This window comes from Fusarium subglutinans (assembly GCF_013396075.1).
Source record: "Fusarium subglutinans strain NRRL 66333 chromosome Unknown NRRL66333_c0000101, whole genome shotgun sequence".
Classification (NCBI taxonomy): Eukaryota; Fungi; Ascomycota; class Sordariomycetes; order Hypocreales; family Nectriaceae; genus Fusarium; species Fusarium subglutinans.
The window spans coordinates 34,503-46,438 of NW_023502164.1; the positions used below are offsets into that span (position 1 = coordinate 34,503).

General features: G+C 50.5%; 4 protein-coding genes across 4 annotated transcripts; 2 read left to right on the forward strand and 2 right to left on the reverse strand.

Annotated features, from left to right (window-relative positions):
* Positions 1–25: 25 nt before the first annotated feature.
* FSUBG_7772 (n-alkane-inducible cytochrome P450) lies at positions 26–1,749 on the reverse strand (the record flags this gene model as incomplete). Its single annotated transcript, XM_036686110.1, has 3 exons — positions 26–947; positions 1,016–1,529; positions 1,584–1,749. The coding sequence occupies 3 exons, from the start codon at positions 1,747–1,749 to the stop codon at positions 26–28; spliced, it is 1,602 nt and encodes a 533-aa protein (XP_036536694.1).
* Positions 1,750–3,148: 1,399 nt separating this feature from the next.
* FSUBG_7773 (beta-n-acetylhexosaminidase) lies at positions 3,149–5,040 on the reverse strand (the record flags this gene model as incomplete). Its single annotated transcript, XM_036686111.1, has 2 exons — positions 3,149–3,577; positions 3,634–5,040. The coding sequence occupies 2 exons, from the start codon at positions 5,038–5,040 to the stop codon at positions 3,149–3,151; spliced, it is 1,836 nt and encodes a 611-aa protein (XP_036536695.1).
* Positions 5,041–7,673: 2,633 nt separating this feature from the next.
* Positions 7,674–9,194, forward strand: FSUBG_7774 (nuclear poly(A)-binding protein; the record flags this gene model as incomplete). Its single annotated transcript, XM_036686112.1, has 2 exons — positions 7,674–8,047; positions 8,102–9,194. The coding sequence occupies 2 exons, from the start codon at positions 7,674–7,676 to the stop codon at positions 9,192–9,194; spliced, it is 1,467 nt and encodes a 488-aa protein (XP_036536696.1).
* A 677-nt stretch (positions 9,195–9,871) lies between these two features.
* FSUBG_7775 (protoporphyrinogen oxidase) lies at positions 9,872–11,768 on the forward strand (the record flags this gene model as incomplete). Its single annotated transcript, XM_036686113.1, has 3 exons — positions 9,872–10,330; positions 10,387–10,989; positions 11,043–11,768. The coding sequence occupies 3 exons, from the start codon at positions 9,872–9,874 to the stop codon at positions 11,766–11,768; spliced, it is 1,788 nt and encodes a 595-aa protein (XP_036536697.1).
* Between the last annotated feature and the right edge of the window lie 168 nt (positions 11,769–11,936).

Below are 11,936 nucleotides of genomic sequence, written 5' to 3' on the forward strand. Positions count from 1 at the left end.
TCGTTATTCACATAGCACCAGAATACTAATCCTGGGCCTCCCAGAATGCAACCTTGACTCCCTGACCTGGTGACAAGACAATGTCTGCCTTGAGGAGCGGCTCACCTCCATCAATGCCCTTCATCTGACTCTCCACACGATCAAACTTCTGGAACAGGCGGACCAGAACATAGCTCATCTCAGTCAAAGCAAACTGCTGACCGATGCAAATTCTAGGACCAGCGTTGAAAGGGATATAATCATGGGGCTTAGGATGCCAGTGGGCCCATCTCTCAGGGCTGAAGATCTGAGGGTCGGCAAATGCATCGCTGATAGGAGGATACAGATCCGAACGTCTCTGCATGACGAGGGTGGAATATGCAACTGGCGAGTCCTTTAGAACGGGGAGTGGCTCAGAACCATCTGGACCGCCGCCCCGAGGAAGGGTAGTATCCTTGAGAGCAAGACGAACGTTGAAAGGAACCGCTGGGTATAGACGAAGAGTCTCGTTGAGAACAGCCTTGAGATAACTCATACTCTTGAGATCCTCGTACGTTGGCGTACGCTCAGTTCCAAGTGTGGAAATGATCTCAGCGCGCAACTTTTTCACAGCATTGGGATATCTGCCAAGTTCATAGAGAGTCCATGATAGGGTCGCAGCGGTGGTATCTCGCCCCGCAAGCAGAACAGCGATTATCTGATCACGGAGCACTGTCCGGTCCCGTGTAAAGCCAGCAAGTGCATGCAGAAACGTATAGCTGTGGTCGTCCTTTGTCTTGGAAACCAACTCTTCGGGGCTTAAACGGAGTGCACGCTCAATGTAGAAGTTGATGAAGTGGTTGACCGTGTTGAGGCCGCGCCAGAAACGATACTTGGGGATGATGTGGCGAAGTTTTCCGACACGAGCGATGATGTTTTGAATGTGCTGAACTTCGTTGAAGGCTTCTGCGAATTCTTGCTTTGGTGTCCTGAGTTGTATATGTCAGTGAATGACCCATATCATATCATTTATTTGTTCTGTTGACTAGGTACTCACGTGAGAGACTTGACATCCCACCCGAGAAGAAACTCAGTAGCCACGTCGAGAGTGTAGCGGAAGAATAGATCGCTAATGTCCAAGACCTTTCCATCGGTGTTGTTCATATCGACAAATTGGCCCTCGCCTTGAAGTGGTCCTCGGTTCGCAATGGCCTTGAAAAGAGTCTGCATATGGGCCTCGAAGCAGTGCAAGTCACTCACACGGTCCCTTGTAAACTGAGGCCTGATGAGCTGTCGACTAGCATGCCAGGAAGGGCCATCAGTAGTAAAGATACTATCACCAAGAAAGTCCTTCCATTCTGCGTGGAATGGCTGTCCTTTGCCGTAGTCAACGAACTGGGTTGCCAATATTGCTTTGAGGTTCGCCGGGTCGGCGGTGAAGATTGTTCGGACACCAAGAAGACGAGCCTCAGCCGTCCATGAGTTCAAGGGCCCAAAGATGCCATCTCTCCAGGATGCCAGGTTGTTGTGTTTGACGGTAGATCTGACGAATCTCACGACGAGATCAAGACCTGGAAGGGGTCAATGTTAATGGACTCGACATGCTAGGGTGGGATCCGACTTACTCCAAGGAGCATATGTTTTCAGTTGAGGTCCATAGCGCCCGAGGCGTCTAATTCTTCGGTGTTCGTCAATGCGGCAGATGATGGAATAGACTCCATAGGCGATGAAGAGGACGATGAATGTGATCTTGACGGAGATTTTCTCCACAAGAGCTTCCACGACACCCATGCTGAAGGATTGAAGGCGTCTACCAATTCCGAAGTACTAGAAAGCCAAACTTGATAAGCCAAAGGTTGTCTGGTAGAAAGTAGTAGCCTGGGCTTTAAGCAATTATAGAGTGTGGGTATCGCTTCTAGTCATGTGTGGTTGAATCTATCCGAGCGAGCATCAGGAGCACGGACAGGACTAACTAGATAGATGCAGAACCTACTGGTTTCAACCCGTCGTTAGTTATGGAACTAGAAGCTTATAAATACGACTCCCTGTCCATGCTCTGCATCTTGGATAGGCTAGTCTTGTAGCACAGCAACTGTTGGAGGAACGGAAATGCCATGATAACCGAGTCTCCGTGCCCGAGGACTTTTTTATTATGGGCAAAAGGCAAGACAAGACGTCACTTTTACAGTCTTTTCCCTGAAGCGGTATGGTATTAACGAAACACCTGGCTTCCTACCGAGGCGATGTTAGTGATGAAGAGGGGATTTTCATATGCATGACCTCTGTATGGTGGGGAGGAGGGGTAATTGACGTTTCAAATCAGCGATGGGAGAATTCCGCATTCCTCTAGTTATTGCTTTCCAATGCGTTGGTGTTGTTTGTTCTTCCTTGACTCATTAGCCTCGTCTTGGCTGTGAATGGTCTCGCAAGGTTGGTCAGAACTATAACGACTTACAGCAACTTCCCCGGATTTCACTCGTCTCATCTCATCTCAAAATTTACTTTTATTCTTAAAAGCTAAATAAAACGTGAGGTCGGAGTGGAAAACCATTCTCGGCTCCAACACCGGCGGGGATGAACTTAACGATCAGGATACCCGATTCGGCAACCTGATCTACAGAGCACAAGCCCATATCCACACTTGTATTCAAACCTCACGAAACACCAACCAACTCAGTCCAGCCCAGCCCAGCACCAAGAGAACTGATTCAACAAATCAACGCTCACGGGTGCCGCTGCTAACCCATCATACACTCCAGGCCATTGGTTGTATTTCCTTAGCCAATCATCTATTCCCCTACTCATCCCCAGATTCTCTTCACATGCCGAGGTCTAACGGGGCTAGTGACGATCAAGACCTTATTAGCGTACGGAGTAGATGCCTCGAGATGTCAGTATGCAACCCATACGGTGCCCGCGGTGAACCGATAAATCAAGAGCGGATCATGCGGAGTAACAATCGCGTTCGCTTCGACTTCATCTTCAACTTCAACTTCAAGCCCCAAAACCTTCTCTTGGAGCCGGCATGCTCCGCTCACCGTGCCGAGACTTCGGCCCCGCATTCCTTCCGGCTCCGTTTCGGGATTCGGTTCAAGCGAACTACTTGGTAAGAGGGCACGACAAGATTCTGTTAATTGCTGTTTCATCAAACTATGTACAAGAAAATTCATGAATGACATCGCCAGCTTCCTCATCCTTCAAATTGTGCGCACTCGGTAGCATTGCCCTGTGTGCAGAACGGCATTTGGATTGGCGAGGCACTTACACCACGAGCCACCATGCGCTCGCGCAGCTCAGCCAGTCGAGGTGCAGCGTCGTACTGCGATCTGTTCTGGCCCGAGGCGTCGGTTCGGCCTGACCAGAGAACCTCGCCCATCACAGCGGCGCGGGGCCAGACGATGGTGTCAAGGTTGACGCTGTCGATGGTTTCTGTCCATACCGCCGCCTCACCGCCAAGGACAAGCTTGGCAGCCTCCTCAGACAGACCGGCACGAGGGTCGTGTGAGTAGATGAGACGCCAGCTCTTGGTGGGACCGCACCAGTCGTTGAAAGGGTAGTAGGTCTTGAAAGCTTCGCCATTATCAAAGTTGAGCCATTGTCCACGACCACAATCCAGGTACTTCGGTAATCAGTCAGCATATATCACGTCTTCCAGAACACTGAATCACTACTCACCCAGAAGTTATAATCGCTGTCAATGACCTTGTGACCAGCCTCAGCCATGGCCTTGACAGCGCCGTTGCCGAGCCACGACTGAATCACAACATCCTTGCCGAGTGTCATGTTCCACTCAGTAATCATCTCCTCCCAAACAAACGGGGTCAACCCAGCGTCACGAATCTTGCCGTGAGTGTAATCGACAAACTTCTGCAAGAGAGGTGCCAGGACTTCAGTCGTGTTGGACCGCACACCCGGGTCGAGCATGGAGTCGTTGTGGTTGAGCTCATCGCCACCAGCGTGGAAGTATGCGCTGTATGGGGAGATGCGAGGGAAGAGATCCTCGAACAAGGTGTCGAGGAAGTCATATACGTCAGTACTGTTCATCCGGAACGCACCACAGGGTGGTTCCTTACACCACCACTGATATGGCTTCTCGTTATACGCAACAATGAGATCCTTGTACGCGAGCTCAACCACACCAATGTGGCCAGGCATGTCAATTTCCATAATCACCTCGACTCCACGGTGGATACCATACTCGTAAATTCCGGCCAGGTCTTCGGGAGAGTAGGTGAGGCCTTTACGATATGCTCCCTTCTCTGCCAGCTTGGGCAGAGCAGGAATTTCAAGCGGCCAAGACTGCGAGTCAGTTATGTGAAGGTGAAGACGATTCAGCTTGCTCCAGGACATGGCATCGATGGTGCGCTTAATGTGTTCAACCTCGAAGAAACTACGGGCAACGTCAAGCAGAATACCGCGATGGGGATACTCGGGCGCATCCTGGATGGTGACGGGCGCGTGTGGCGTGTACCATGAAGTGCCGGAGCTGTGTTTGAAGAAGAGCTGCAAGAATGTCTCGAGTCCGTGCAGGATACCCGTGGATGACTTGGCCTTGATAGAAGCCTCACCCTTTTCAGAAAGTGTGAGTGAATACGATTCATCAACCTCGCCAGCAAGAGGCTTGAAAGTGCTCTTGTCATCCTCCTCGGTTTGGACAATCTTGAGTGACTTCACCCACTGCTTCTTTTGCAGATCCGGCTCAAAATCCGAGTTGCGCTCACGGAGCTTCCATGGCACAAAGTTATCGTTGAAGATGGCCTGGAGAGCACGTGAGACACCGGCCTGAACGATCTGCTTGCTGCTGAACTTGGGGCCGGCATCAGGCTGGTAGTTATAAGTGTAGGGCATCTGTTTTTCAAGCAAGGTCTCAGTATCAAGTTGCGCGGAGTGGTTACAGGAATCAAAAACAGAACCAGGGGGTGTCCAGCATACAAAGTCTCCATTGTAGGTGATATCGATGCTTTGATCGATGAAGAGCACCTTGTCTCCCGTTGAGATCTTCTTGGGCACTGGCCATATGGCGTCGACGGGAGTGAGGGCGAAGGCGGCGATGGCCAGGAAAGCCTTGGCCTTGGACCACATATCGCCGATATTTATTTTATTACAATGAGAAATGAGAGGTACAGAGTAAAGATGTGATTTTGGGTGAGAGGATAATTGCTTATGTACTGTATAAAGAAAGGGATGTATGATTTTGGGTGGATATGAATAGGACGGAGGATTTTAAGCGCCAAGCCCCGTTTAATAAGACTGGCGATGATCCTCCAGCTCCGCCTCGTGTCGTAAAAAAGGGACGGAGTAGTTAGGTAGTGAGTGAGTGGTGAATCCCTAGCCTGGCTGGCTGGGCGGGGTTGAATTATTTATGTATCTCCCGACAGAGGCTGGTTTGATTTGATGGGATGGCGTCGAGCTTTGTTTTCGATATATGTACAGTACAGCTGCAGGCAACTGCACCAATAGCTCGATGTTGCTATCCGCCCAGGACCTTTACAGTAGGTACATACAACAGCTGGAGCTGCAGGATGGAGAGGTGAGGAAGGGTAAGGTACCTAGGTAAGGTATGACAGACAACCTTGAAGTGCGCGCAACGTTACGTTACACTACCACCCGAGATTTCCAGCGGTTGCTGTTTGTAGCTGTGGGCTTTTTTTGTGCTGGCTGCACCAGAGAGAAAAAAGAAGAAGCCAGTAAATTAATTGATGGTGTATCCAACGGTCAGAGACAGGAAGGGATGGCTTGTTGGCTCCGTATTCAGGATTCAATACGTCAAAGGCAAGGTTGGGTAAGTGGGATCTTCAACACGCGTTGCAACCCCCAGCCGAGTTCCGGTCAGTAGAGTAAGCTGCCGTGGTCATCTAGGGCCATCCATATAAGACACGGCACTTGAGAGGCTTGCAGTGGTAAGATAATAATGCCCGCATATGATTGACTCGATGGTCAGCCAGCTGCTATATTTGCGACAGTAGTAGCAGGGCTGAGACTGAGAGACTAACTTACCGCCCGGCAATGAAAAGGACGAGGATGAGATAGATGAGAGGGAACCAGTCAGCAAGTAGCGGAAGTGGTACAGCCCCTCAGCACCAGGGGAACTATGGCAGCTTGATTCGTAGAGAGGGGACGAGGCTGGTTCTTTGCTGCAGCTCAAGCTTCATGTTACATCAGCTGCTCACACTGCATCTGCAGAGAGATTGATGATTGTGGTCTAGAATCTCAGGTTTTGACGACCCGTAGCATGATTGATGCTCTACATACCTACATACATACATCTTGGTTGGACGAGGCTCTCGATGCCGTAAGCTTGCGAGTTCACTCGTGTGCTATCGTATAAAGTAGTTAGTTGCCTTAGTATTAGAAAACTACTAAAAACAATACTTGATAGCACCGGACGATATCTTGACAACGATTGTATATACCGATCGATTATCTAGGCGGGCTTGGCTTCGAATTCTTTCATTGAGTGGTAGGTAAGGTACATATGGGTGGCGACATCTTGTCTCAGCCAACCCCTCCAATTTACCTACTAACTCTCGGGGTTGGCAGGCTGGGTTAGTACCTACTTACCTAGACTGGTATACTCGCCCAGGGAAAGCTCCAAAAGCTACCTCCTTACCTACCACCTGACATCAATCAAGACATCCAACAAAAACTACATGTAACAAAGCAATGGAGGAGCTTCGAAAGAGGAGAAATGTAACCTTGGGTGGTAATGAACATTGACATTGACATTGACATCTACAGTACACTGCTAGCCAGCACCGTCCTTTGGTCCCCCAAGCCTCTCAAAATACCTTAACCAAGGCATTGGATTAGTAGGTGCATGTTCTCGGTCTGAGGAAACAAGCCTAAGTAGTACAAAGAAACAAACGTCATTTCTAGGTAATGTACGGAGTACTCTCAGATGGCTGAGCAAAGACGTGTGTTCATAATGATTCCACAAATAGCTTCAACTCAATGGAGGAGTGAAGAAAGAAGTACATCCTTTCGTCAGAACAACAACCATCATTTCCGTACAAAAGACAACCACAGCTGATGTTAATAAATAACTACAATAAAGAGAGTTCCATTGTAAATGCCACAAAGGCATGACTAATCGCATGTACTTCTCATTCGTTGGTCACCGAAGCTTCTGGTCCGTGATAGTGTATCATCTTTTTTTTTGTCGCGAATGAAAGAGCCTCTTTGCTTGCTTAGCAATAAATAGCAGTCTAAACAGTAGCACTGTTCACTGCGACAGCACGCCAGTGAATGGACAACTGCAAGACTGTCAGTTGTGCTAACTTTATTACAAAGAGAACAAAGTCGCACCTCCATGAACCACGGAACAATGACTGATCGACCCCGTCACGTGACTCAACTGGCCCGGACCCATTCTTGACGACTTCTGCGTCCCTTAAGCAGACCTTTGCCAACTTCATCTCTATCTTGAATCAACCAAAACCTCGCTCCATTGCTGTTTCGTACGACGTCGCAACATCACCAGATCACCACACATCTAGCGACTCGACGTCTGCGCTCTTTGCTACATTGCGACCAGGAACTAGCTCACGCGACGCGATTTATTTTTACTCTACCTACCTATTCCAAAAGACGCGTCCCTGACTCAAAGCTTCGCCTCCGATCCAACTTCACGGCGAATTCTTCCGCCACCAAAAACCACCTCAATCTCACCGCATAAACTACCCATCCCCCCGACTACGACTGCGCACCCATTCATCATGCCCGTCGAAGTCAGCCTCAACACGCCCCTGGCCGAGGCTCTCAATGCCGCCATCCAGCCCAAACTCGTCGAAGTTGGATGGGGAACTGGCGGTGCTGATGACTCCGCCCTAGCAGAGTATATTATACTCATGCTTGTGAACGGAAAGTCTCAGGACGAGATCGCCGCCGAACTCTCGGGAGATCTACTTGGTCTTGGCTCGGACGACCCCAGCACTCGCAACTTCTCTCAGTGGCTCTTTGAACAGATCGATGCTCTAAATGCTCAGTTCAACGCCGGGGGCAACGCAGCGCCTGTCACAAGTCAAGACACGACAACAGAAGGCGATTTGGATACAGACATGAATGCTGGTGATGTGTCAGAATTGAATGCGTATGCCAACCCAATCATATTACCCTGTATCACCAAATCACTGACTTCTACTAGACCTACCGGCCCACGCTCAATGCGCAACGGTAACCAGCGCGGGGGACGTGATAAGCGCATGTTCGGACAGATGAACAAAGCCATGGACCGAGCTGGCGATTCTGCACTTCACCGTGTTAGGGGCCAAACAGGAAGCGAACGTATCAACACTCATGGCCGTACACCGCCAAATGGGCCCAGAACAGGCCGAGGTGGAATTGGACGACACAACAACCGCACCGCTAACCTTCAGGCTGGTCTCGCTAACATGGCTGCTGGTGGTCCTCAGGCGCAGTGGATGATGCAAGGTGGCCAACCCAACCCAGCCGAGTTCGCCGCTATTCTGGAACAACAAAGTCAGATGATGCTTCAAATGCAACAGATGATGAGTGGTGGAGGATTCCAGGCTCCATATGGACAGCAACGCCGTGGAGGAAAATCTCTATTCGACCGTACGCAACACCCCGGCAGAGGTAACTACCGTAAGGGTTTCAACGACCGACAGAGCGGAAAGAATGCTGGTTTCGAGGGTGAGGGCGAGGGCGAGGATGTCGACATGTCCGGCGAGAAACGCGAGCAACTGAACCCGGAGGACACGGTTTGCAAGTACAACTTGAGATGTACCAATAAAGACTGCAAGTTTGCTCACCAGTCACCCGCCGCCCCCAAGGGAGCATCGGTCGACGTAAACGATAACTGCAGTTTCGGAGCTGCGTGCAAGAACTTCAAATGCGTCGCGCGGCATCCTTCACCAGCGGCCCGTCTGGCCCACCAGAGCGAACTAGACTGCAAGTTCTTCCCCAACTGCCAAAATCCTCAGTGCCCTTTCAAGCACCCATCAATGCCTCTCTGTCGAAACGGCGCTGGCTGCACAAATGCCGACTGCAAATTCACTCACGTCAAGACCAAGTGCAGGTTCAACCCTTGCCTCAACCCGACCTGCGCTTTCGCGCACGAGGAAGGCCAACAAGGTGGCTTTAAAGACAAGGTCTGGACCGCTGGCGAAGGTACGGAGCACCCAAGTGAGAGAAAGTTTGTGGACGACCAAGCTCCCGAAGAGCTCATCAAGGGGGAGGAGAGAGAGGTTAAGCAGGAGACTGATGTGATTGGTTAAATGAGAATGAGAGGAGGAACGGGGAGATAGATTGATCGAAAAGAGATCACGATACCCATGGCCAAAGTCCCTAGAAGCCGAGGGACGGCAAATATGCGGCCTTGATGAACAGAAAAGCTGTGAACGAAGGACATGTACTTTTACGGTTGCTTTGTAATGTCTGTGGCCGATGTGGCAGAGCATGGAAGGGCGTTTGGGGGTTTGGTAATTCTTGGTTGTGTTTTGAAGCAGCCCATGCCATCTTGTTTAGTATCATATACATAGAGAGGCCAAGAAGCAAAAAAGGCCGGTAGATTGCGCATCATGATGCTTCAAAGCGGTATGCATGCGCGATGGGGAGAATGAAAATGACGGGTTTCATGGCTAGTACAATGATTGTTCCCAACCATTTGTGTGTGTGATGTTGTAATCTCATGATTCGCCAAAGAAGACTTTGCTTATAAATTCAAACATCTAGAATTAACCTTGACCTGCCTCGTACCTTAGTATGTATGATATTGGTAGTAGGTAGGTAGTCCTTTCTCCGCGGTGTTGATGACGCACACGGAAGAATGCCGGCTCATGGCGCGGGAACCCTTGGTTCAACACTCCACCATCTTTCGATCTTCCTCTCTCTTTCTCGTAACATACTCTCTTACATACTCAGCACCTCGGCCATGGTCAATTGAGCTCTAACAATGAGTCGCCGTCGAGCAGAATCTACGGCTGTAGCTCTCCTGAGCTTACCAGCGACATCTCACATCCAACTGCCCCTCCGACGTCTTGATGGCATCCGCAGCCTCAGCACAAGCTCGGCATTGACTCGGCGACGACCCATTGTCGCGTGTAATTACACGCAGTCCTTCAACAATGGACGGACATTTGTGTCGCAGGCGAAGGACGCAAATATCGCAGTCTTGGGAGGTGGATTGACGGGTCTCACGGCGGCATACTACCTCGCAAAGAAACTCCCCTCGACGGCCAAGATTACATTATACGAATCGAGTGATAGACTGGGAGGATGGATCAAGACAGACAGAGTACCGGTCGATATCGAGGGGAAGAGCGGCACCGTATCCTTTGAGCGCGGTGCTCGGTCGTTGTCTTCTCTAGCTGGTAACACCTTTCGCTTCGATGACCTTGTTCTCTACGATTTGGTGAGAACATTTGCTGCAGCACCAAAAGAGCGCCCCATTAACATGCCGCACTCTAGGCTCTCGATCTTGGACTTGTTGTCAACTCCCCTAGTCAACAGCCACGATATATCTACTACCCAGACCATCTCGTTCCCACGCCCCCCAATGCTAGTATCTTTGATATGTTCCGTGAGCCGCTCTACCTTGAGATCATCGGTGCCAGTCTTGCACTGGGTATCAACTCTTTGCGAAAGAGAACTCTCCCTTCCAAGGACTACTCGGTATCTGAATGGCTCTACGCCGTGAGCAACAGTAGAAAGGGCATAGGTAACTTGGCTTCAGCCATGATGCATGGTATTTATGGCGGTGATATCCACAAGCTGAGCGCTCGCTGTGTTTTGGATCGCGTGTATTGGGGCTGGTACCTGCCAAACCCCGGCCTGTCGGCGCGCCCTATGCCTGTGGCTGAGCAGACTCTCCTCGAGACCCTAGGCCAGGACAAGCAGATTCAGAAGATGGCACTGGAGCCAAGGAGTGCGCTGGTAGACTTTGGTGACAAGGGCATGGAGTCGCTGCCGCAAGCTCTATCTGCTGCCCTACGGGAGCAACCCAATGTCACTATAAACACCGGCGAGGCCGTGCAGGATGTAGTTTACAATAAAGCTAACCAGCAAGTTCATGTAAGATATCTTCCCCTTATAGCCTGGCCGACGGTCCTAACAGCATGTGTCAGGTTACCAGTTCCAACGCCAAGAACAAGTCCAAGCACAACTCCGAGGTATACGATAAGGTCATCTCAACCCTATCTGCACAAGATATTGCCCGTCTTGCAGGAGACAAACTCCCTTCGCTCTCAACAGCACACTCCGTCTCTGTCATGACTGTCAACATCTGGTTCCCTCAAGAAAATCTGAAGCCTCCCGGTTTCGGCTATCTCATCCCCAACTCCGTAGCCCCTGAGCTTAACCCTGAGCACGCTCTCGGTGTCTTTTTTGATTCTGACGTTCAGACTCGCTCCAAGGATGAGCCTGCTGGTACCAAGCTCTTCGTCCTCATGGGCGGCCACTACTACGATCGTCCTGATGTCACCCCCCCTACTGAGGAAGAGGCCATTATCCAAGCTCGCAATCTGCTCGAGCGTCATCTCGGCATCCCGCGCGATGCTCCGGCTTATGCCACAGCCAATTTTGCTAGAGAGTGCATCCCTCAGCACTACGTTGGCCACCAGGATCGCCTGAGGGCTGCGCACACCGAGTTAACACAGAACTTTGGCGGGCGTCTTGCTGTCGCTGGTGGTTCCTTCACTCGCATTGGTGCTGTTGCCAGCCTGCGCGCCGGCTATGATGCTGCCACGGCGGCGAAGGGGGGCCTTGAAGCTACGGGCTTGGAGTATCTCAACGACATTCAGCAATTTGCTGTCGTTGCGACTTCACAGATCCCTGTTAGGCATTTTAAGTAGCGGGGAATAATGCATGCATACACTTTGGTGATGGGACAAGCGCACAGGTGTTTTAGAACGGAAAGGTGAATGCATATTGGGACAAAAAGCTGTATTATTACAGGGGCAATAGAAAGATATAGGTTACTTCTAGCAGCGAGATGCAATAGCACGTCAAATCATTTACAA